The 24,984-nt window shown below is 49.2% G+C and overlaps 1 protein-coding gene across 2 annotated transcripts; it reads left to right on the forward strand.

Annotated features, from left to right (window-relative positions):
• Positions 1-506: 506 nt before the first annotated feature.
• On the forward strand, positions 507-23,070 carry SFXN4 (sideroflexin 4). Of its 2 annotated transcripts, none has more exons than XM_072805140.1 (14): positions 507-554; positions 2,338-2,403; positions 4,200-4,274; positions 5,410-5,436; positions 5,523-5,577; positions 8,194-8,219; positions 8,538-8,591; positions 8,681-8,737; positions 8,875-8,940; positions 9,521-9,593; positions 10,567-10,682; positions 15,199-15,284; positions 16,919-17,036; positions 22,716-23,070. In XM_072805140.1, the coding sequence occupies exons 1-14, from the start codon at positions 522-524 to the stop codon at positions 22,791-22,793; spliced, it is 930 nt and encodes a 309-aa protein (XP_072661241.1). In that variant the 5' UTR covers positions 507-521; the 3' UTR covers positions 22,794-23,070. The 2 variants fall into 2 exon arrangements, with proteins under 2 accessions (XP_072661241.1, XP_072661240.1); XM_072805139.1 differs by lacking the exon at positions 507-554 and adding an exon at positions 860-998.
• Positions 23,071-24,984: the final 1,914 nt, after the last annotated feature.

Raw genomic sequence — 24,984 nt, forward strand, 5'->3', positions numbered from 1 at the left:
CATTCAAGAAACACATAACCCCCACCTACACTAGTGCAGGGCGGGGCTAGGGGAGGCAGCAGCAGGAGGAGGGAGGTGCAGTTTTTCTCTACAACCAGCCCCTACTCCATCTGGCATTCAAAGAAGGAACTGGATCTGCCCCACTACAGTTTGCACTGTACCTGATGCCCCCTTCACAGGCTGGAGAAGGGCCCCACACTTAGAAGGGCGCTGGGCCTGGTTTAATGCTCTGACGTTGACTTTAAAATTCTCAACCTTGGGCAACCCCGGGTGGCTCAGCGGTTTAGTGCTGCCTTCGGCCCAGGGCGTGAGCATGGAGCTTGCTTCTCCCTCTGCCTGTGTCTCTTGCCTCTCTCTGTTTCTTGAATAAATAAATAAAATCTTAAATGAAATTCTCAACCTTTTTAAAATAAGGGGCGCTACATTTTCAGATTTCACTGTGAAATGTAAGTAACCAGTCCCGACTCTCCCCGGTGCCCTGCACACTAGACTTTAAGGGCAACTGAAGATTTTCCACGGTGATGTCCCAAGAGGTTGGTGCACCTGTCCTCCGGGTAAGACGCAGGTTCTTCTCAGTGGGGCTGTGATGCGGGGGTTCGCACGGGCGACCGCCCCGGCCTGGAAGGGCCTGGAAGGGCCTGGAAGGGCCTGGAAGCGGCGCAGCCACCCTAGCCGGTAGGTGAGGTTGGGAAGGCTCGGTGCGTGGGGGTGGCACGGGGACAGCAGGCAGCGGGAACACCGGGCCCGCCCCCGGCCACGCGGAGCCGCGGAGCCGCGGAGCCGCGGGCGCGCCGGGACCGGGCGGCGGGAACCGGGGACGCGCGCGCGCCCGGGGCGGGGCACGCTGCCGGCTGCTCCTCCTCCGCGCGGGCCCGGCGGCCGCTGCCTCTGCGGCCCGACGCGGGTCCCGGGGAGCGGAGCCGGAGGCGGGGAGGCGGGGGCCGGGCGGCGGCGCCCTCATGGAGCCCAACGTGCGCTTCTGGATCGCCGAGCGTCAAGTAGGGCCCGGGCCGGCGCGGCTGGGGGCGGGGTGGCCCTGGGCCCCGTGGGGGCGCCGCGTGCGCCCGACCGCCCGCCCGCCGGCCCGGGCGACCTTGGGCAGGCCACGTGGTCGCGCCACCCGCCTCCCCAGCTCGGGTCCCGGGCGGGGACGACGGGGAGACCCAGAGTGCGGGGTGCCCACGGCCGCGGCGGGGCCCGCCTGTCACCCCTGCCCCAGGCCTGGCCCGCGAGGGTCGCCGCAAGGTCACCGCGCCCTGCGGAGTCACCCCTCCCCTCGGGTGCCTGCCTCTGCCGCCGTGGCTGCTGCTGGGCGTCAGCCTGGGGCGGACCCGGTGCCCCCGGAGCGCCCGGCCTCCAACCTCGGCGGGCTGGGCCGCTGGGGACGCGGGGACGCGGGGACACGGGGCTGCGGGCCGCCTCGGGGCGTGCCTGGGCGGCGCTGCCGGTGGAGGCGGGACGGGAGCCTGGGGGCCCTTTAAAGATGTTCTAGTGGCCGCATTCAAGGGGGTAGAAAGAAAGAGCTGAAATTAATTTTAATGGCATATTGCATTTAGCCCAACAAATCTAAAACACTAACATTTCAACATATAATCATTTATTAATGAGATATTTACACACTTTTTTTTTTCTAGGAAGTTCTTTGAAATCTGGTGTATATTTTACACATACGGTTTGGCCTGGCTGCGTTTCAGGGGCTCCACAGCCACGTGCGGTTAACTGCACGGTGTAATCCTAGAGGGTTCTCTTTCAGCCTTACCTGAAGTAGGGCCCAAACCTGTTTTCTTAAGTGAGGAAGTTGAAAGGCAGAGGGAGCTCATGCTTCCTCAACTTTGCACCAAAACTGGTGCAAAGTTGAGGGGGGCGCGTTGGGAGCAAGCCATGCTTCCTCCAATGTGGGAACCAAGCTGCCTTCACTGAAGCCTTGCTGGAGGTGTCTGGTTCTTTATGACGAAAGTTAAGCCTTATAACAATGATAAGAGGGTAAAGAAATTCTGAGACCCTTCATGGTATTAGCTTCAAGGTCATTTGTGGGATGTGGACTAGGCCCATCTGGCCCCAAAGTCTGGGCTTTTAACCCTTAAGCGTAATTTGATATTGGAGTAGTTAAGAGCATATGCTGCTGAGTCTTATCCTGGCTGGGTTTCCATGAGCTCTTCTACACCTCTTTCCTCACCTGTAAGATGGGGATGTTGCGAGGATTCCAGGAGGTGTTTCAGTTAGAAAACCCTGTTGGGGTCTCAAAAATAATGCTGTTATTATGACCATATATCTTTTTTTTTTTCCTGCCACCATTAACCTGGTGTTCTTCTCCCTCATAAGTTTTTTTCTCTTAAGTCTTTTATTCAGAGATTTCTTCAGTGGACAGAATTGTTGGATCCTACAAATTTGGTCGTTTCAGTTGTAAGTATTTCCTTGTTTTCAGAGATAAGAAATTTCACATTTTATTCTGAAATGTAAAGACTTCGCTTCCCTATGACAGCAGTTGAAACCGAACCCATATATATTATCATGGTTTTATTCCTTCCAAATGAGCTTGTTAGATTGGAAGGTTAAGAGCAGACAGGTAACACCAAACTCTCAGCCAGGTGCTGGTGGTTGAAAAGGGATCAAAACAACAACCCCTGGTATGGAAGGAGGATTGACAAAGGTGGTCACTGACCTAGATCTCGGGATCTAAGGGAGGGATATGGCAGGAAACTGGGGGAGGGTGTTGAGGGAAGGCCGGGAGGCAGGCAGGAAGGGCCAGGTAGAGAGGACTGTAAGCAAAGCCCAGGGACAGAGCATGCTTCCAGTTTATCTTTTATTTTATTTATTTATTTATTTTTTTTAAGATTTTATTTATTTATTCATGAGAGATACAGAGAGGCAGAGACATAGGCAGAGGGAGAAGCAGGCTCCCTGCAGGAAGCCTGATGCAGGACTGGATCCTAGAATCCCAGGATCATGACCTGAGCCAAAGGCAGGTGCTCAACCACTGAGACACCCTGGTGTCCCTCAGTGTGACTTTTAATGCAGGAAAGAAACCAGGCAGTTCCTGACCAGCCTTGTGTGCATTCAGAGGGGAGGGGTTTGCATTTAGCCTACAGGGTGAGGTGGGGAGGTTTGAGTTCCAGAGGGTCTCTTTGGTCACCATGTGGCGAGTAATCAGAGGGGACCAGATGGTAGGTAAGGTGATCTGTTCAGGGGATGGCTTGGCTGTCCAAGCGAAAGATGAGGGTTTGAAACAGGTGTGGCTGAGGGCTCAAGAGGAAGAGATACTGTATCACCAGCAATCATTCTTTAGGCCCAGACCCACAGGGACACTCCCATCCTTATGCTCAAGATGTCTCATGCAGCCTTGTTTATAATAGAGAAAAACAACCTGAATCCCCAATAGCAGGGAAATAGAGAAACATAATGTGGTATATTCATACAGTGGAATACTTTTATTAAAGTTAAAAGTGATGATCTAATTATCAATGTATAATATTAAGTGGAGACAATATATATGATGTTAAATGAAAAACATCTACAGTGTTGAGTGGAAAAAGCAGGATGCATAAAGTACAATATTTATGCAAATTGCAATATAAAGACCCAACACTACATCTTTCTTTACAGATACATGTATTCGTCGTGTATATCTAACTTAAAAAAGTGGGCTGGAAGTTAATACCTTGAACTCATAATAGTGGTTATCTCAGAGAATGGGGAGACGTGAAACTGGGGATGATGGCTTTTTGGGAAAAAAAAATTGGAAGCAAATATAACTGAATGTTTACAGTTATTAATTCTGGGTGAGGGGATTGTGCATATGTACTCATTCTTTGTATTTTCTGTATTTAATTCTCTTTTCTCAAATTAAGAAAAAAATGAAGAGAGGAAGTAAGCCTGAACCGATCAGATGTGGGAGTGAGAGAGAGAAGGGACTTCCAGGTTTCTAACTTTTAAAGCCAGGCGGCTGGCGGTAGCGCTCACAGAGACAGCTGACAACAGCTGTCTGGGGGGAGGGGGAGGGATGCCACCAGCGGATTGAGCTTCCTGAGCTCGGAATCCGAGTGACACACAGGACTATCCTCTTGGAAACGCAGGGAGTAGAGAGCCTTGGCTACATGTTGCACTAAAATCAGGTGTGCATGAGCATGTGATTCCTAAATCTGTGGACAAAAAGAAACAAGGTTGAGATCATTGCTCGATTTCTTTCTGTCTGATTATAGGAAAAAATAGAAAAATCAAGGCAACTATTGTTAACAAATGAAGATGCATCCATCCGTGACTTGGAGGACCCAAGGGTATGTCTCCTATGCTTGGTTCAAGGTTGGATGTGGTTGCTTTCAGGAGATTTTGCTTTCATGGTCTGAAAACAGGTGGAGTTTTGTCATGGGAGACACTGCCCAGGGGATCTGCTTTCCAAAACTGGGTTAGGTTGTTTTTTTGTTTTTGTTTTTGTTTTTATGTAATTAGAATCCATTCTCATAAACCAGATTATTAGTAGGAATAACTACTGTTAAGGAGAAAAAAAATCATAGGTCCTATGCTCAGATTATTAGTGGGGATTCTCTGTGGCTGATCCCTGGAGCCCCATGGCAAACTCCAGAATTCAGGCGGGCCTCTGAAGTCGGAATCTATTTCTCATTAGAGGTACTGTTTCGGGTCAGGGCTATATTCCTGCCCAAAGAATTAAACCAAGTATTTGTTATCTGTCTTGTGGTGTATGGGGCTTTCCAGAGCCCACAAACATCAGTCCTGTGAGGCAGCCTGTGGAAAGCTCACATATTTATTTATTTTTATTTATTTATTTTTAAGAACTTGGTGGGGCTTCTGGGCTCACAGCCTGGCTCTGAGGCAGGTGCCTTGGCCAATGGCATGGTGCGTCCCCTGCAAACAGCCTGCTCTTCTCTGAGCCAGGGGCAGGCTGGATTCAGGGACTCATCTGAGGGATAAGTTAGGTGTTGGCCATGAGTCCTCTCCAAGGTGAGACACTGAGGACCTTTTGTTTTTATTTTTAAAAAAGATTTTATTTATTCATAAGAGACACAGAAGACACAGGCAGAGACACAGGCAGAAGGACTCGATCCCAGGACCCCAGGATCACAACCTGAGCCAAAGGCAGATGCTCAACCGCTGAGCCATCCAGGAGTCCTGATACTGAGGACTGGGGTGGCTCAGCGGTTTGGCACCTGATACTGAGGACTTTTTAATGTTGTGGTCATTTTCTTTCTGTGGATCATCTCATTGCTTATTGTTCTTTTGTTTGTTTGATTCATTTATTTTTATTTGTTCCAGTCATGTGGCATGGAACCATTCTGGTCTTCCCTCTTGAAAAGGCAGAGTAAAGGTGGCCCCAGAAATGAGACTTGAGTTTTTTTTTTCTTCTTTGCTGCCAATTTGCCTTTCAAAGCTGTTGCTTGTTTTTTCTCTTTTTAGATAAAAGAAGCTTGGAAGAGAAGTCTTGTAAGTTTCAGTCCCTTCCTAATTTTTAGCTTCCTACGGAAACAAAACCAAACATCAGACTAACTGTTGTGTTTACCCTTGTGAAGTCAACAGTGCATCCTGACAGCAGCAAACTGATCCCTGTTCCTTTTCGACCTGCAGGTGAGCTGATTCTAATTTTTGGAAGTGGGTTGGGCAAACATGGTTTGTAACAGTTAAAAGAGCCTGGCCTGCCTTATTATTTATTTATCTATTTATTTATTTTTCCTAGAAGGATTTCTGACAGTGAGTCTGGAAACCACAGCTTAAAAAGGATGTTTGAAGAGTCTGGGGTTGGTAGAGGAATAGAGCAGGTTTGGGAGCAGAGCTGTGTCCAGTCCTGTGGAAAGATCTGGGGGCTGGTGGGGAGGGCACAGGCCTGGGTCTGCAGCCTGCTTTGCTCTGTCATTCCCCGAGGAACACAACCAGTCATTCCATTGATGGTTCCAGAACTTGTAACTCATAAGTGTTTTGGATTCCATGTAGTCTTCTCTCTCTCTTAACTATGAGGAGGGGAATAAAACCCATGATTGTACAGGGCCTTTTTAACTATAAAATTCTCTCTGTTAGAAACAAGAAACTGAAAACAATGTGAATATCCAGCAATTCAGACTATAGTTAAATAATTCATTAAAAAGAATGAAGTAAATCCTATGCACTAATGTAGAAGGATGAATCTTCAGGAACTAGTATTAAGGGGAAAAAAGGCAAAGTATAAAACAGTATATAGTGATCCTATTTGTATAAATAAGTACGGCAAGGATAAGAGAATGTGGGAGTTTGCATCTATCTTGATAGACATCTCGATGGAAAAATACTTGTTTCTCCTCTCAATCTTCACTTTTTTTTTTAAGCCCACACACGAGTTGGCATTTTTTTAAGTTTATTTATTGTTTTTAGTCATCTCTACACCCAACGTGGGGCTCAAACTCACAATCCCCAGATCAAGAGTTGTGTGCACTCCCAACTGAGGCAACCAAGTGCCACTGATGCTTTACTTCTGACATCAGATGTGCAGGCTTTTCCTATACCTTTCAGTTCTGTGGCAACAGCCAGGTGTCCTACAGTGTTTTTTTGTTTTGTTTTTTTTTTTGTTTTTTTTTTGTTTTAAGATTTATTTATTTATTAATGAGAAACAGAGAGAGAGAGAGAGAGAGAGAGAGAGGCAGAGACACAGGCAGAGGGAGAAGCAGGCTCCATGCAGAGAGCCTGATGTGGGACTCAATCCCGGGACTCCAGGATCACGCCCTAGGCTGAAGGCAGGCACTAAATCGCTGAGCCACCCAGGGATCCCTATCCTACAGTTTTAACTTGTTGTGCCCAAGATTGCGAATCCGAGAAACCACCAAGGAGCTGACACCGATGCAAGTACATGAGGGTTTATTTACAAGCTCGAGCTTGGGTCCAAGTGTACTCCAAACAGCAGAGCAGGGACTTGGACCCCAAAGCGGGTTACAGCTGGGTTTTTTATGGGCTGGTCTAGGGAATCTTCAGAAGGGGTGGAGGAATTTTTTCCATTCCAATATGGGGAAAAGGGTGGGGGAGTTTCTTAAAATCTGATACGGGATTCTCTGCCGAGGGCATTCTGAGCTTTATTGTCTTTCTGATATGGGATTACCTGCCTAGGACAATCTGCAGTTTTTCCTGTAAAGTTCAGCTCTTACTCCCAGGGACCTAAGATGGCTGTACTTGTGCTAATACTAAACTTGAGGTGGGATGGCCTTAATTTTTCTCGGCCTTCACAAACTCAGTTCTGACACTATCAACCTGGAGACAGCAACAGACCCCACGAGTTAAGGGCTCAGGCCCACAAGACCACCCCCCTACCTCAGATGCCAATTGAAAGTCCAGATTCCCACCTGTCCTTCTGACCAACCTGCTATAAACAACTCCCTCTTTAGGTTTGAAATTGCTAGAATGGCTCACAGAACTCAGGAAGACAGTTTACTTACTAGGTTTCCAGTTTATTATAAAAGCGAACAGATGGAAGAGATACAGAGAGCAAGGTGGGCTGGGGGCGGGGGGAGGGGGGGCTTCCACACCCTCTCCAGGCCACCACCTGGCTGCATGCTCAGCAGCCCAGAAACAGTGTGAACCTGTGGCTCTACTAGTATGGTTGACTAAAATCCTTGGCATTGTGATTAGCCCTGCCTCCAGCCCCTTTCCTTGTCCCTGGAGATAGAGGTAGCAGGTAGGGCTGACAGGTCACCTGGGTGTTCCCCTGGCAACCAGCCCCCTCCCTAGGGGCTTTCCCTACATCCCCTTGTTGACATAAAGTCAGGTGAGGTGGAAGGGGGCTGGTTAGGGAAAAAAAAAAAGACCCCCATTTCACCTTTTTTACTGCTGTTCTCAGGAAATTCCAAAGGTTTTAGGATCTCTGTGCTAGGAACAGGGACGAAGAGCAAATCTAGGTTTCTTCTTATAAATGACAGTATCACGGATGTGCTAAGTTTGTGTGGAAGGAGGAACAGGTTAACGCCGCTTGCCTTCTAAGTGGGCCTTCCCAGGGGGGAGGCCTTGTTCGGTCTCTCTGGGCTGTGCTAACTGAAATGCTTGCCATATGCACGTAGTTATTATTAGGAAAAATAAAAAATGAGTAAACACTGTCCTGCGGTGTCTGTGCCTTCAGGGTGCCCGAGGGGAGGTTCGCATGGGGGGTGGTGCCCCTCTGGGCCTCCCCCCTCATCCCCTCTCGGCCTGGGCAGCGGCAGCCACTGACCCCCTTTTCTTTATTGCCAGCTCTCCTACCGTTCACGGCACCCATGGTGAGTCAGCTACCTTTATGAGACCCCAGGTTTAGGAAGATGCACTTGGGAGTACATACTCCTCAGCCGCCCTGCCCTGGTACATCATATGTCCTGGAGGCAGGGACCACTCCCGGGTGTCCCCAGGTGTCCCCAGGTGTCCTGTCGGTGTTCCCTGAGCATCACTCGCCCATCGCCTGCCTGGTAGCCTCATCCCAGCTTCTGGGGGTGGGGGGTGGGGGGCTCAGCGCAGCATCTTCCCTGGGAAGTTCTTTACCCTGGCAAGCTCCCTCTTCCCTCTAAACACTTAAAAGATATTTTCTTTATTTTTCTTTAAAGATATTTTTCTCCATGCTGTCAGTAAAAAGTCTGAAGTCCCTGATTTTACCTCAGGTAAAAACTGTTTCTATGTCATGATGACCGAATTCTGTTGTGCCCGCATGATCCTAGTGTGTGATCTGTGTGCCTCTATCTTTCTGCAGATTTCCTTCTATACCTACACTACAGCGTTCAACATTGTCAATGGAAATGCAAGTTATGTGAGTATTAGGAGGCTGAGAGGATATATAATCCTGTGTGATTTCTTTGGGGTTTTTTGTTTGTTTGCATGTTTTAATTATCCTTCCTGGGTAAAACTGTGGTATTTGCTAAATACCTACTTTTGATTCTTCCTTAGAATCGTCACCTATACGAGAGTCTACTGCTAGGGACAGGAGTGATTGCCTCTTCATCCTTTTTTGGAGTGGGTATTTTAAAAATTTGTAAAATCTTTTTCTTTCTTCAGAAGAATAAAAACTATTCTGAATTACAAATTTGTTTCAATGTAAACAATTTAGAAAGTGTGGCTAAGACATAAGAAAGGAAGTGGTCACTTGTAATCCTGTCACCCCCTAAATAAGCATCTCCACATAAGCACATGCATATTATGCATATGTGCATAATAAGCATTTCCCAAATTTTTAGGCATATACTCAGTACTCTTTAACTTTTTAAAAAAAAATTACTTATGCTACATAAATGTGTTATACAAATTTTGTGTTGCTTTGGATGTCAGGACACTGTGATAGTTAAAAATATAGACATCAGAGTCGGATAAACCTGCATTGGCATCCTGCCTCAGATTCTTACAGGCTCAGAGACTCTGGACAAGTTACCTCCCTAAGCCTCCACGTGTTCCTCTGATGATTGGGAGAACACTTCAACTTTGCAAGAATTAAAAAATACACGGACAGCACTTGCCATGGCCTGACCTGTGCTATTGTGTATGTTGAGCCGATTTTCTGGTCCCATGCAATAATGATTTTTTTCTCTTATTTTTCTAGCTATTCCCCCGTCTGCTCCAGCTGCGGCTGAATAACGCTTTGTTGAAAAGAGCCCTTCCCATCATCTTTCTCAGTAAGCAGGAAGCATGTAACCTTGTGGTCTCTGAGCCTTCTTCCTACATCTTCAGGGGCAGCCACGTCCCACGCCCCATGGTGACGAATGACCGCTGCTGTTTTGCAGCTTCCCGGGGCCTCTGGGCCCAAATTAGGTCCTTGGGTTGAGAGGTGGCCCTTGCTCTGTAGCTGTGCTTCCCACTGTCAAGGAATGAACACAAACCCAGGGACACAAATTGCATCTGAAAGACTGTGCAAGCCCTCTGCATGCATTATTTCACTTACTCCTGACAAGACGTGTGGGTAGCAATGTTATTCCACTTACAGATGAAGAGGCTGAGGCAGGACTTTAAGCAACTGCCCAAGGGTCATACACAGACGAGGTGGCAGCATGGGGGATTCCAGCCTGGTGGGCTGACTCCAGTGGAAGTCAGGGGAAGGCAGAGATCTTAGCCTACCTGTTTTAAGTTTGCCAGCCCGCAAGTTCACTGGTTCACACTCCAAATTTGAGTTTGAAAATCCTAACAGTTTGAGAGTTGTCAGAATGATATCAGTGGTAAAATATGGGAAAATGTTATAGAAACCTGGCCAGACCTTTCACTTTTGAGGTTCATCCACCTGTACCATGTACCTACTAATAGTTTGTTGCTTTTTACTGCCGGGCAGCATTGTATCCTATGGAAGTACCTAGCACGTGTAATTCAAGGACCTAGGGACTTGTCCTGGAATCCTGTCAGGGGGCTGGACTGGACTTTCAGGGCTGTTGGAACCTGGTGCCAGGTTGTGGGCAGAATCCCAGAACGGGAGGCCAGCAGTTCAGACCCAGTTCCACAGCCCCCACGACAGAGCTTGGCTGGCCAGAGCATGCCAGGTGACTACCTGAGGGTTGGGGAAATGAAGCCATCGGAGAAAGAGGCTTGACACGAGAAAAGACGTTCCTTTGCTGGACCCAACCTACCCGCTGTTGTGCATTTTCTTCTTCACACCCACAGCCCACATCAGTGCAGTGAATGTTGTCGCAGTCCGAAGTCTTGAGCCCATTCGAGGGATTGAAGTCATGGACAAGGAAGGCCATGTCATGGGCTATTCCAGAAAAGCTGGGACAAAGGTAGGGTGACACTATGGAGTCTTAGCTGGCTTGCCTTTTGGGTGGAGCATGGAGTTTTCAGTTTGAGAGCCGGGAACAGAATCCTTTTTCCCTTCAACTTTTCCTTATCCGGTTTTCCCTCATTATGTGAAGGGGAGTAGTTTTACATTTTGCCCCACAGTGTTTGTTTGGTTTTGGTTTTGGTTTTGGTTTTTTTGCACCACAGTGTTTGAAAGATGGTGCATTAGTCTGGGTTCTCCAGAGAAACAGAACCAATAGGATATTGATTGATTGGTTGATTGATTGTAATTGGCTCATGCAATTGTAGGGCTCACAGGCAGGCTCGAAACTCAGGAGCCCATGCCATGGTCTTCAGGCAAAATTTCTCTTCTTTTTGGAAAACCTTATAGATTTTGCTCTCAGGCTTTCCAGCTGTTTGAACAAGGCCCATTCACACTATGGAAGGTAATCTTATTTAAAGTTAAATGAAAAAAAAAATAATAAAAAATAAAGTTAAATGATTGTAGACGTTAACCGCATCTAGGCGGCAGCACATCAGTTAGGGTTTGATTAAATTCCTGGGTGCTCTAGCCTAGCCAGGTTGATGTGTGTGACAGACCACCACGGATAGGCCTCTGCCAAACCCATGGCTGCTCTCTGAGGGTGAGACCTGGTGTTTCCAGTTCAGCATCCACCATACAGGCTGCTCTGTGCTTGAGGAAGTCAGCAGATTCCCTCTCTGGGTTTAAGAGAAGCATTTCTTCTCCACCTCACAACAGATTTTCTTATAGTCTTCATCTTGGAGGACCAGTTTGCTATAGAGAATGGCCTGAGGAGGGGCACCTGGGTGGCTCATTGGTTAAGTGTCTGCCTTTGGCTCAGGTCATTATCCCAGGGTCCTGGGATCGAACCCTGACCCTGCTCAGCAAGGGGAGTCTGCTTCTTCCTCTGCACCTCTCCCCGCTCCCTGCTTGTCCTGTCTGCTCTCTCTCTCTAATAAATAAATAAAAATCTTTAAAAAAAAAAATTGCCTGAGGAAATCTAGTGCTCTGACCAGAACTACTCTAAAAGGCCTCAATCTATAATAAGGTTTATTATTAAATAGTTTATTCTTTTGATCCATGCAGCACAGTGGCTAGTGGCTTCTGTGTACATTCAGGTCGAAGAAACTGGAATGGCCTAGAGGGGTCTTATTTTGGGTGTGAACTTTTTAAAAAATGCTTTTTCAGCAGGTGAGTTGTTTTTTTTTTTAATGACTTCCATGAAGTGACATTAGCTAAAGAATGCAGTGTGAGATAGTTGTGTGCAAATGGCATGAGGAACAGCACAGAACAGCCCGATTCAAAGTGAAGGGAACAGTTTTTTATGGTGTGTGCGTCCGAGCGGACAACCTTCAGGACATCCTCCTGTCCCGTGTGTTAGCAGAAGAGGAGGTCAGAAAAGATAGCTGCCCGTTCGGTCAGTAAATACATCATTGTTTAGCTCACAAAGCACTCCTCTAAACCCTATCCATGAGTCACAGAGCTGAATTATAAACCATCAGATATGTGCCATCAGATTCCTGCCCGACCATTTCGTGGCATGTCTGAAAATAATGGCCACCTTTCTAAAGGAATTACAGCAGAGACTCAGTAATTACAGGTAACAAGGGGAGAATTGGCTGCCAGAAATAAAATACCTCATTTTTGAAATAAAGATTTTGTGCCCAAGAGCCACCCTAATGAGACCTTTTTAATAGCTTTATTGAGATATAATTTACATACTATAAAATTCACCTGTTGTGAGTGTAGTTTATGAATTGAGTAAATGTAAGCAGTTGCACAGCCATCACCACCACCAAAATGTCCAAATTTAGAACATTTTCGTTCTTTTTTTTTTTAATATTTTTTTTTTTATTATGATAGTCACAGAGAGAGAGAGAGAGAGAGAGAGGCAGAGACAGAGGGAGAAGCAGGCTCCATGCAGGGAGCCCGACGTGGGATTCGATCCCGGGTCTCCAGGATCACGCCCTGGGCCAAAGGCAGGCGCCAAATCGCTGCGCCACCCAGGGATCCCCATTTTCGTTCTAAAAATTTCCCTTATGCCCATTGAATCACTCCCTTCTCCCATCCCTGGCCCCAGAGAAACACCGATCTGCTTTATGCCTTCATAATTTTGACTTTTCAGAAATTTCACATTAGTAACTCCTACAATCGCTTCTTGGGTTTGACTTCTTTGATTTTCGAGCTTCATCCACCTGTACCGTGTACCTACTAACAGTTTGTTGCTTTTTACTGCGGGGCAGCATTGTATCCTATGGCTGTACCGACACATCTGCATATCCCTTCCCCCAGGCAGTGGGCATCTGGACTGTGTCCAGTCTCGGCAAGTCTGCATAATGCTGCTCTGAACCTGTGCAAGTCTTTAGGTGGAATCTATTTGCATTTCTCTCTCTCTCTCTTTAAGACTTTATTTATTTGAGAGAGAGGCAGAGACACGAGCAGGCTCCATGCAGGGAGCCTGACATGGGACTCGATCCTGGGTCTCCAGGATCACACCTTGGGCTGAAGGCGGCACCAGACCGCTGAGCCACCCCGGCTGCCCTGCATTTCTCTTCAGGTCCTTTACCTGCCGGGCATTAGGGCTGCTGTGAACTGTTCCCACAGCTGAAGAGAAGAGGGAGAGCCGGTGCACTTAGCCTGTGTGCCCGCCAGGTGTGGTGCTAGGCTCTGCTCCGCTTGGCCACGCTCTCGGCCACAAACTCCTTCTGTCTGGAAGCTGGGAGTGCTCAGCCTCCCAGGAGAGGCAGCCTCAGGCCCCGCCAGCTGTCTGGGTATCTAGTCCGCCTCTCCAGGAGGAACTTCATTTTTTGCATGAAGGCCGATTTAGAGTAAAAGAAAGACTTGATGGTCTGCTTCTTTTTTTTTTTTTTTTTTGAGTTTATCTTCCTCTTAAGAATAGAGTCTGCCACTGTGCGTAAGCATAAGCATTCTTTCATCATTTCCCTGTCACCAAAACGTTGATTGTCTTTGGCTAAAATTTCAGAAACTACGCAACTAGCAATATCTGATTGTAATAGGGCACCTTTGATCGGATTTCAGGGGCCAATCCATGCTGTTTTCCCTTGACTGGCCTTGGAAGCCGTTCAGCTGTGAACTGTGACATGTGTCCCGGTGCCCCTCAGGATGGGTGTCGGGTTCGCAGTGTCTTCCCCTGGCACACAGGCGGACTGAGGGGAGCCTTGCCCCACTGACGTCGAAACGCACCACCCTCAGCAGCCACTTTTCTCTTCCTGAAGTGGAGCAGTTTTATTTTATATTCCTGAAAGTTTATTTATTTTCCTATTTTAAAGATTTTATTTATTTATTTAGGAGTGAGAGCAAGAACAAGAGAGCAGCATAAAGAGGAGGGAGGGGCAGAGGGAGAGGGAGAAGCGGACTCCCTGATGTGGGGCTAGATCCTAGGACCCTGAGACCACGACCCAAGCCGAAGGCAGATGCTTAACTGACTGAGCCACCCAGGTGCCCCCTGAAAGTGTATGTTTGAAGAGCCACCCTCCTTGGCCCCCTCTGTCCTTGTTGGGGAAAGGCGTTCCCCACAGAGGAATCAGATGAGTAAGCGTCAGTGTAAGAAGCACTTGAGAGCAAGAGAAAGAGCCCAGAAGGCGGGCTGTAGTCACATCCTGAAGCCAAGAGTGGAAGAGACACGGTGGGAAGGGGGTGGTGGAGTGTGTGCCTATCCATCTTGTGCAGGGCAGTGCTGTATGGGGCGTTGTATCTTACCAGGAGTTGGCTTCTGTAGTTAGCATGCGAGTGTCACCTGTGGTCAGAATTCCCTTGAGAGTCTCTCTCTTACATTGCCCTTGAGTACGTGTGACTTTGTGCATGTAACCCATACGATGACATGTTTAAATGTTCAATATGTAGAGTGCATTATAGGAAAGATGACAAAATGTTATAAACTGTATATGTGCAAAGTGAGACTTTATAGCACACTTGATTACACAAGCGAAAGGCGGGTGCATACAGGTGGACTCGTGCGTGGCCCATGTGGGTATGATGCTATGCCAGTGCCCTCTGAGCTAGACTTCTGGAGGGTGCCCTCTGAGCTAGACTTCTGGAGGGTTCCTCACTGGAAAGGGTGGAAGTAGCTGGGGTGCTGCTCAGGATCGGGAGGCCAGTGGCAGCAGTCCTCAGTGGCAAATCCAGCATTTCCACTGAGGGGACTACCCTTTGGTTCTAGGAGACAATTTTTCTATAAGCTGCCTTTGCTGGTACTTAGTATTTTATTTGGGTGGTTAGCGGACTGATGGGGAGACAATAGTGAAGTTGCTGGGAGGTAAATCCCATCTCTAGTTACTCCTGGCACCAACCCCAGCCATCCTCCAGCCATGTGCACCAGAGGACCACAGCCTCTCTCCGCCTCTCTCCACGCACAGTTTTTTTCTAAGTGAGAGAGAGAGGAGAGCTGCTGTTTGCTTATCTCTGTCTTGAGTTGCAGGATCCCCAGAAATAGTCTCACCCCATGTGCTAAGATGCTTCCTTTCCATTTCCACCAGGCTGTTAGAGATACAGCATCATCCAGGGTAGTGCTGTATGGGACCTCAGCTTTTATTCCTGAAGTCTTCTCACACTATTTTGTAAGGTAAGAAGCATACTCAGCTCCCCGGGTAGGAATAAACATTCAACCCTCAAGATCCTTGAGTGTCAAACACTGAACCTGGTGGGAGGGATGGGAAGAAGTTGGTTCAGTCATCTTCTTAATCTCTCTTCATCCCAGCTGAGACAGTAGGACTGATTGGGGGCAGGTGTGGAAATCCAGAGGTGCACATTCCTTAACCCTGGACTCTCGCCCAGGCCCCCTCCTCAGTTAGCTTTGTGTTCTGAGGCATGTCCCAGCACCTGCTGAGGTCTTGAACGCTGAGTTGAGCTGATCTGCAGGTTTTCCAAGCTCTGTTGTGCTGTGAGTATTGCTCCAGCCTGTCTTCTTCCTTTATGGCAAATGTGCTAAGTCAGCCTAAGGGACTCCGATTCAGTGGACGGTCATCTCTTTGGAGAAGCAAAAAATGGCCTATTAGGAGGAAGGCCTGGTGAGAAGCCCAGCATGCAGGAGCTTCAGCCAGAAGGCAGATGTGTTGCTTTAGATCCTGGGTCCGGGCAGGGGCGTAGGCTATGGCAGCTGAGCAGAAACTCTACTCCTCCTCCTCCTCATAGTGTCAGCTTCCTCCTGTCCTGCCACACATTGGCTCCTTCGTGTTGATGAGGGATGTGCCTGCCAATACCTCCCGGCTCATGTCCTCAAAGAGTTCTGACGAGGGACTAAAAACAGCAACCCCCAGGGAAGGCGGAGAATGTCTTCCACTCAGTTTACAAACTCCCAGGGAAGGGTTCGGTTGGCCAAATGAGGTCACCTGAACCAGTCTCCTCTGTCCAGCGTGGCGAGCTAGGAAGCCTTTGTTAGGGCCACGGAACAGCATATTTTCAAGAAGTAGCAGCATGCGGCTTCGAGCCAAGTGTTACCGTGGTCCATCGGCTGGGTCGGGGTGGAGACTTCTGCTGGCCCAGGCTCTTTCTAGAGCACTCTGGCTGGGTCAGAGCTGGGGCTCCCGTGAAAGCTGCGGCCCCTACCTGTCCTTAAAGCCCACATAGTGGCACCAGCTACCTGGGAGGAGAGATGGCGCTCATTTCCCACTGGCCTCTGCAGCCACAGTAATATCCAAGCCAGAGTGACCTTAGTGGCTCTTCTGGCTCAGCCCTTTCATTCTGCCTATGAAAAAAACCCAAGGCTCAGGAAGTGACTTGCTTGAGACCAGCTCGGGCCTCTCCATGGCAGACACCGGCTGGACTCAGGACCTGGGGTCTCTGGCTCCCAGGCTGGGGTTCTTCGCATCCTCCTGCACTGTTTCTGACACCCTCAGAGGTCAGGGTCAGAATGTCCCGACCGTGTCAGCGGAGACCAGCATCTAGAGTCGGGCCTCTCACTTTTGAGCTGTGGGATTTTGGACAAGTGACTTAGCCAGCCAGTCAGTGGCTGTGTCCTCATTTGTGTGAAAGGGCCGATGATAACACAACCTCAGGGTTGCTCGGGATCAAATGGGCAACGCCCATGAAGTGCTTACCCCAGGCCTGACGTACCGTGAGCTCCGTCAGCATGCCTGCTGGTCTTGCGTGTTTGCTGGGGAGTGGGGACCAAACCATGGGCCAGCGGCTGGCTACACACGAGACATCAGAGCTGAGGGCCAGCCTCTAAAAAAAGCCTTGTAACCTTGTCTCTTACAGGACCCAGTTCTTCCGGCAACATCCATGGTCATTGTGGACCTTCAAGCTGGCCTGTACTGTTTTAGTAATGGGATTGATGGTGCCAGTTTCTTTTAGTATATTCCCACAAATTGAACGGGTAAGTGCCCTCTATTCAAATTTTTCTCAAAAAAAAAAAAAAAAAAAACTTTTTCTTTTCCTCGTTATAAGAGTAAGATAAATAATTCTAAAATATCTGCAAAGTTTACAAAAGTGTAAAAATAACATTATTTAATCCCACCCCCCAGATCACTTGTGCAATTTGGGATTCTTTTTGTCTTAGCAGTATATCAGAAGCATTTTTCTGGGATATTTAAAAAAACCTTTGAGATATTTTTAATACCTCATAATATTCCATGGTGATGCCCCATCCGATGGGACTTTCTGCAGCGATGAAAATGTTTTATATCTGTGCTAATACAGCAGCCACTCTCTGTGTATGGCTGCTGAGCACTTATAGGGTGGCGACTGTGGCTGAGGCACTGAATGTTTATTTTTGTTTAGTTTTATTTATTTATTTATTTATTTTTATTTATTTATGATAGTCACAGAGAGAGAGAGAGAGAGAGAGAGAGAGAGAGGCAGAGACATAGGCAGAGGGAGAAGCAGGCTCCATGCACCGGGAGCCTGACGTGGGATTCGATCCCGGGTCTCCAGGATCACGCCCTGGGCCAGAGGCAGGCGCTAAACCGCTGCGCCACCCAGGGATCCCTTTTTGTTTAGTTTTAAGTTACGTACTTACGTGCAGCTGGTGGCTACTGTATTAGTGCAGTTCTATAGCCCGGGATATATTATAATTCATGATGAGTCCAACTACCTGGATTCAAATTCCCAGCTCCTCTATGACCTTGATCAAGTTGCTTAAATTTTCTGAGATTGTTTCCATATCTATTTAAGAGAATTGAAGATAGTAGTATTTCTCAGAGGGCTGTTGCTGCTATCAGGGACGTCGTTGATATAATAGACATTACTGGTCTCTGGCATTTCTTCGCTGAAAATTTCAAATGCTTGTTTCCGTCACTGAAGTTAAAAATCAATGATGTCTTCAAAACTATTTAAATTTATGGAATGAGCTTGTTCAAAACCCAAATTACATTAATTGTAGGTTCACAGAATCATTAATTCAGGTGACTTTGCCGGCACATAACAGAGAAACTTTAAGTCATCTTAGATTAGATCATTGCGGTACGGCTCTAAGGGTGATAAATGACAGGATGGGATGGGCAGCTTCTCACTAAAATAAAATGTTAGAAGATTTTATTTTAAAGATTTTTTTGTTTATTTCTTCAAGAGAGATACAGAGAGAGAGGCAGAGACATGGGCAGAGGGAGAAGCAGGCTCCCTGTGGGGAGCCCAGTGTAGGACTTGATCCCAGGACCCCGGAATCATGACCTGAGCCAAAGGCAGACACCTAACCACTGAGATGTCCCGTTAGAAGATATTTTTAATTTTCACAGGCCCACCGATTAGACCATGGCTCGTCAAAATAAGATTGCAATAAAAGTGAATCCTTTGTAAAATTACTTCGGATTGCATTGGTACTCCGAGTGAAGCAGATGGCTGACCTGAAGGTTCGGTCATTTGCAGAAATCTTTAAATCTTGGGGGACATCCTGCTGCCTTGGTCTGGTTTCCTCAGGGGGTCTTGTGTTCATCTTGCAAACACTTACAGAGGGCCTCCCCTGACCCACCGGCAGCTAGGTGTAAACGGGGTCTTGCCCTTGACTAGCTAAGAAAAAGCAATGACGTGTGGCTACCACGGGCTTTGATTTGGGGAAATAGGGGGACGAGGAGCCACAGAGCCCAGGAATCCTGACCTGGCTGAGGGTGGGGGGGTGGTGTGCTTTAAGAAGTCCAAGGGGAGAATCTTTCGCAGAGCTCCCTTTGCTGGCATAGGGGAGTCAGAATCTAGAACCAATGAGTTTTTGTTAGATAATCAAGCCTTTCTAGTTTGTCTCGTCCATGTCATCATGGGTCCTGGGATACATTTTTCCGGTGTTAGGAGTAACTTGGTTCCTTACTGTGATACCATTTCAGTCCTTGGCTAGTGGCTGCTTTCTATGGCTGGGGCCTCTGGGGCACGAGGTTACCCTTCTTAAGGAAAGCCTAGATCCAGGACAGCCTGTCAGGGGTCTGAGCAACCATCTCCCCCTTTACCACCGCCATTCTCACTGGCCTTCTCAAGTCAGGCGGCCACCAGACTTAAAGTTACGGGGCCGAGTGGATGTGTTTGGGTCCTCGGGCCTGTGAGGGAGACTTCCCCACACAGGTGGCTGCAGACGCAGTGGGATTGCAGGGGAACACAGACACAGACGGGGCGGTATGGACATGACAGACGCAGCGTCAACGGTCAGGGGCTGGGGACAGTGGCAGGGGACGCGCTGGGGAAAGGCAGCGTGGGCAGAGGGCACAGCTGGTACAAAAGCAGGGAGATGTGCTCTGGTGTGGTCCATCCCGGGCTCCCTGGATCCAGATGGCTTTGTCTGTGAGAGAGAAGAGGCTGCAGGGTATTCCCACCCTTAACAAGTGTGACTTCTGGTTTATCCAGCACCTTCTGTGTCCTGGGGACTGTGCCACACAGTTAGTGTCTTGTCTTCAAGATAACTTTTCAAGGTAGTTTGTATTCTCATTTTATAGGTGAGGAGCCTGGGGCTCGGGAGAAACATGAAGTTCCCCTGTAGGTTATTCAGCTATGGAGTAGCGGGGCCAGCGGGTGAAGGGCCTCCCATGCCCCCCACGGTGATAGCATTTTATATGGAGACAATGAGGGAGATGTTTCAAGGAGGGAGTGGCATGGGGTGCCTGAGTGGCTCAGTCGGTTAAGCATCTGCCTTAAGCTCAGATCATGATCTCAGGGTCCTGGGATCAAGCCCTATATGGGGCTCCCTGCTGAGCAGGGAGTCTGCTTTTCCTTCTCCCTCTGATCCTTCTCTCTCAAATAAATAGATCTTTAAAAAAATAAAATAAAAGAGACAGAGTCTATGGTAAAAGTGAAAAAAAAAAAAGAATTACTTAAAACAGGTGTCAGGAAGCTATAACCATGGCAGCTGTCTGTGTTTTTTAAGTTATGTACTTACATGTTCATTTACATATGCACTGACTCTGGCAGTTGGTTGGTTGGGACAGAGATCCTATGGCCTACAAGCCTCAAATATTTACTGTCTAGCAAGGAAAAGTTCAAACTCCCTGCTCTAAAATATTCATATTTCATTTAAAGAATCTGCCTAGGACGCCTGGTGGCTCAGTTGATTGAGCGTCTGCCTTTGGTTCAGGTAGTGATCCTGGAGTCCCCATATCGAGCCCCGTGTCAGGCTCACTGCTAAGCAGGGAGCCTCTCCCTCTCTCCTTGCTCCTTCTCTCTCTCTCTCTCTTTCTCTCAAATAAATAAATTTTTTAAAAAGATTTTACTTATTTATTCATGACAGAGAGAGAGAGAGAGAGGCAGAGGGAGAAGCAGGCTCCATACAGGGAGCCTGACACAGGATTCAATCCCAGGTCTCCAGGATCAGGCCTTGGGCTGAAGGTGGCGTTAAACTGCTGGGCCACCAGGGCTGCCCTCAAATAAATAATTTCTTTAAAAAAAATGGCACAGGAGTGGCTTAGGTTGTATTTTAGAAATAGCACTCTTTGGGTGCCATGCTGTAGGTGGGAGGACGCGTAGGGGGTTGTAGAAGTACTCTGGCTGGAGGTGATGGGCAGTTCGGAGTAAGTCCATGGTAGGAGGTAAGAGAGAAATATTTAAAATGGACAAGTTAGAACTTGGGAGCATTCAGATTGGGGGTGAAAATGAAGACCAAGGGATGCACGGAGGCACCCACATGTCTGGTTTTAGGTGTGATGCCAGTAGCCAGGGTGCAGGGAAGGAAGGGCTCTGCATTAACTAGGATTACATTTGGTCGTAACCGCGATCCAAGGCAACAGTGCCCTCAACAAGTTTATTTCTCCTTCACATAAAGCAGGAGTGTCATAGGCACACTCCGCAGGTGCACACACAAGTTGTGTCTTTCCGCAGTGTCAGCTTTATTCAATCATAAAGCAAAGTAATCACAATTGTAAAGCAGGTTCGGGATTCCAAACTCATTGACATTTCACCACGCGAGTAAACTTGGCTTCTTACACAGCACACGGAACGGGACAGAAGGCAAGCCACAGGACAGGCAAGGTTAACGGGGCGGGCGGGGGGGTGTAGGAAGTTAACGAACCAAATGCAAAGTCAGTCTGTGGGCGCGCCGTTGAGATGAGGCCTCAGTCTGGGCCGGGTCGGCTCAGCACCAGCACTTACTGCTCCTGTTCAGGCAGCTCTCGGTTCCGTTCGGAGGCCAAGCAGGCAGAGCCTTCGGCAGCAGCCGCCTTTCCGAAATGCTCAGAGGGAGGTCACGTTTGAAGAGCCTGACAAATTGCTGCAAAAATCTTTCCCTTTGAAAGGGATTTAATTGGGGGGGGTGCACCTGGGGGCTCAGTGGGTTAAGAGTCGTGACTCGTGAGATCAACCCTGCACGGGGCATGGAGCCTGCTTAAGATTCATTCTCTGCCTCTGGCCCTCCCCTCCTGTCACGCCTGTGTGCGCTGTCTCTCGGATGGATGGATGGATGGATGGATGGATGGATGGATGGATGGATGAATTTGGTCTTGGGCCCCTTGCAGATGCCCTGTGCTTCTACTTGTTACCAGTTCTGGGGGGTCAGCTGATGGGGGTCCCTGTGATACCTCATACCTTTAACTGCTTACATCATTGATTGACACAGGCTCCTGCTTGACATGGGATCTTCCATTTTGCTCTCTACGGCGAGGTAGCCAGCCCAGGAAGGCAGCTATGCATCATAGAGACCCCAGGTCTTATGCCTCCCAGCTCAGCATGCCACCATCCCTAGGCTTGGGCGCCATCTTCGAGGTGCAAGATGGCACCTTTCTCATTCCACTTGGCCAAGTGGCACTTCTGCTTCTGTCACATTGGCCAGTACTTAGTCATGTGGCCAAGCCTTGCTGCAAGGGAAGCTGGGAAATAAGGTCTTTATTCCGGACATATTTAAGATTCTGCTGCTATAGAAGAGAGCAGGTGGGTGGGGCACATGGCCGTCTGTCACGGGCTTTTGCAGGAAGGGTGACGTGTCACATACGGAAAGAACGGGTTACCTGCTAGAAAGTAAGTATGACTGAAAGGCTGTGGGGAGATTAGGGAAAGAGGAGGTGCCAGCGGATCCTGGAAGGCTGCATGGAAGAGGTAGGCTTTGAACATGGATGGATTTGAACAGGCAGAGATGGGGAGGGAAGAGGGCATTCCAAGTGGGGGTGAGGGAAAGCTGAAGAGTCCACTGTAGCTGGGCACCTGTGGCTGAGTGACTGGCAAGACGCTTGGGGCCAGAGGGTGGGGCCTGCACAGCCAGACTGAGGAAGCAGGCTCTACTCTGAAGGCGGTGGGTGGGTTGTGCAAGACTTAAAGGGGCGGGACTCTCAGAGGCCAGAGAAGAGGCAGGAAAAGGAGTCCATCTCCCCTCTTGAGCCTCTCCCCACCAACACCCAAGGAAGTCTTGGCATTTGCTGGACCTTGAAAATGCCTTGTTGATTCGAGGTGGATCCAGAGGCATAGGAGGGTTCGTTATAGTCTTTCTGCGTTCGTTTATATTTGCAACTCCGTAACAGAGTTTTCCAGAAGTTACGTGTTTTGCTATCTATCACCGAAAAAGTTGGGACTGGGAAAGAGATGCTTTTCTGAAATTCTCCGCTAAGCTTTGAAGACGAGAAATTTCTTAATATAAATATGAAGGATTTTACTTTTTCAGATACAGTGCAGTGAGCTTGAGAAGGAAATTCAGTCTGCGACAGAAGACACAGAGCTCTTCTATCACAGAGGGGTATAGGGATGCGTGCCCGGGGAATTTGGTTCCTGCTCGAACACCTTCCTCTCAGCTTGAGGTGTCGGTTCCGAGAAGCCGGCCGGAGGTCTGGAACCGAGGCGTCGCGCCCACGCGCTGGCTTACAGTTGCACAGGCCACGACCGTTTCAAGGCCGGGTGGAAGAAGAGAAGAGAACGGAGAGGCTGTCCTGCGTGACCCGCCCCCGCGGGACTGCTGATGTCTGGGTGTTCATCGGCCTCTGAAGGATACTGTGAAATGACTAATAAACTTGGCGAAGAGAGTTGAATGTTTGAAAAAGTAAAGGAGGAGGCTCCACGGAGCCCAGGGCCAGGTGTTCTGTTGACGGCCAGCCTCCAGGTAAACGTTCCCAGACCGGGGAACGGCTGGTGAGCACTGAAGGCCCCGGAGCCCCAGAGCAGCCCTCTCCCTCCTCAGCTGCCCCCATGTTGGGCTGCTTAACCCCTGCCCTCGGCCACCCGCCGCCTCTTCTCTCCTCACTGCCCGAGACCCTGCCTCCTGCGCGCCGAAAACCAGGACTACTGGGCCCCGCGGGACCGCCTGGCACCAGATCTGCAGACCCGCCCCCCGGCGAGGGCAGCTGGGCCCTGGGCCCCCCCTCCTGGGACCTTGGGGCGCCTCCTCTCCTCCAGCCTCCCCCCTCCTTCCCCGAGCACTTGAACTCCTTGAGTCACCAGCCTCCGAGAAAGCAAACATCCTTGAGAGCCAAACTTTTTCAAAGACTGCCTCCCCTCACCGTTTCCACCCGCCTTCCGCTCTGCCCTCCTCCGGCCGCACCCCGACGCCGCAAGGCCACGCTGCCGGGCGCTCAGACCCAGCGCTGGCCCTTGCTGCCCCGAGCCGTGGGCGCCCGTCCAGCTGCGCCGGGCCCTCCGCCACTCAGCCCCTGGACACCGTCCTTTCCTCCCGGCCTCAGGAAGTGGCACTGCCACTCACACCGTAGCATCACCCACCATCGCTGGCGTCAGCCTTACTCCTCCCTCCGATGGGGTCTCTAAGCACCGATCCCCCTGGGCCACTGCTAACAACCCGCCCAGGCTGACAGCATCCCCTGCTGGTGGTAGCGTCATGTCCTCTGGCTCCTCAGCCCACGCCCACGCCTGCTCCGGAAGCACCTGCCTAAAAGCCTCAAGTGGCTTCCCTGTGCATCGGATTCGGGTCCAAATTCCTTGCCAGGCAGGCAAGAGCCCTTACCTTACTCATCTCTTGCCCCTCCTTTTCCTCACTCTGGACCAATACTGGTTCCTCATCTCCGCTGTCTTTCCTTCCTGCATCTTCCTATCAGCTGTTCCCTGCCAGGCTAACTCTTGCTTATGCATCAGCTCTGACTTGGGCAGCACTCCCTCCAGGAAGCCTTCCGGGATTCACAATACTGAATTAGGTGCCCCCTCTTGTGCTCCCGTAGCACTCCTGCTGTATCCAGCGCTTGCCACACCGTCGTGGACTAGCCTGTCGGTTGTCCCCGAGCCCCCGTAAACGGAGGGCCTTGAGAGCAGGAAGTGTGTCTTGTGCATCAGGGAAGCCTCAGGATACAACACCATGCCTCGACACTGGCAGAGCAGGCGCCCAGACATCTGGAGGATTGTTTCCAACAGTCTGCCCCAGGTCTTCAAGGGTTAGGGTTAGATCTGTTCTTCAGTGTTCCTGAAGCCAGGATGATGGTTCTCTTCAACTCTGGTTAAAAGGGTTTCACAACAGCCTCCAAGGACACAAATGAGTAAAAAAAAAAAGTTCTACCAGGGGCACCTGGATGGCTCAGTCAATTAAGCTGACTTCAGCTAAGCTCAGTTCTGGATCTCAGGCTCGTGAGTTCAGGCCCCATGTTGGGCTCCATGCTGGGCATAGAGCCTACTTAAAAAAGTTGTACCGAGGCAGCCCGGGCGGCTCAGCGGCTTAGCGCCGCCTTCAGCCCATGGCGTGATCATGGAGACCTGGGATCGAGTCCCACATTGGGCTCCCTGCACGGAGCCTGCTTCTCCCTCTGCCCGTGTCTCTGCCTCTCTGAGTAAATAAATAAAATCTTTAAAAATAAAAAAAGTTATACCAGATGGCTCAGTATAGCCACAGGTGGACACTAAAAATTAAAGAGCACAACATACCAAGGCCCCAGGTGGAGACTTAGCCAGTAACAGGTGACAGTAGAAATGCGAGGGCATCTTTTCAAAAGAGAAGACGC

The sequence above is a fragment of the Canis lupus genome, chromosome 29 (genome assembly GCF_048164855.1).
Source record: "Canis lupus baileyi chromosome 29, mCanLup2.hap1, whole genome shotgun sequence".
Lineage (NCBI taxonomy): Eukaryota > Metazoa > Chordata > Mammalia > Carnivora > Canidae > Canis > Canis lupus.

Excerpts from the sequence above, each read along its gene's own strand:
- SFXN4 (XM_072805139.1), top strand. The coding sequence starts at position 960 with ATGGAGCCCAACGTGCGCTTCTGGATCGCCGAGCGTCAA. Across the intron at positions 5,578-8,193 it reads TGTTCCTTTTCGACCTGCAG|CTCTCCTACCGTTCACGGCA; the intron begins GTGAGCTGATTC and ends CTTTATTGCCAG. Across the intron at positions 10,683-15,198 it reads CCAGAAAAGCTGGGACAAAG|GCTGTTAGAGATACAGCATC; the intron begins GTAGGGTGACAC and ends CATTTCCACCAG.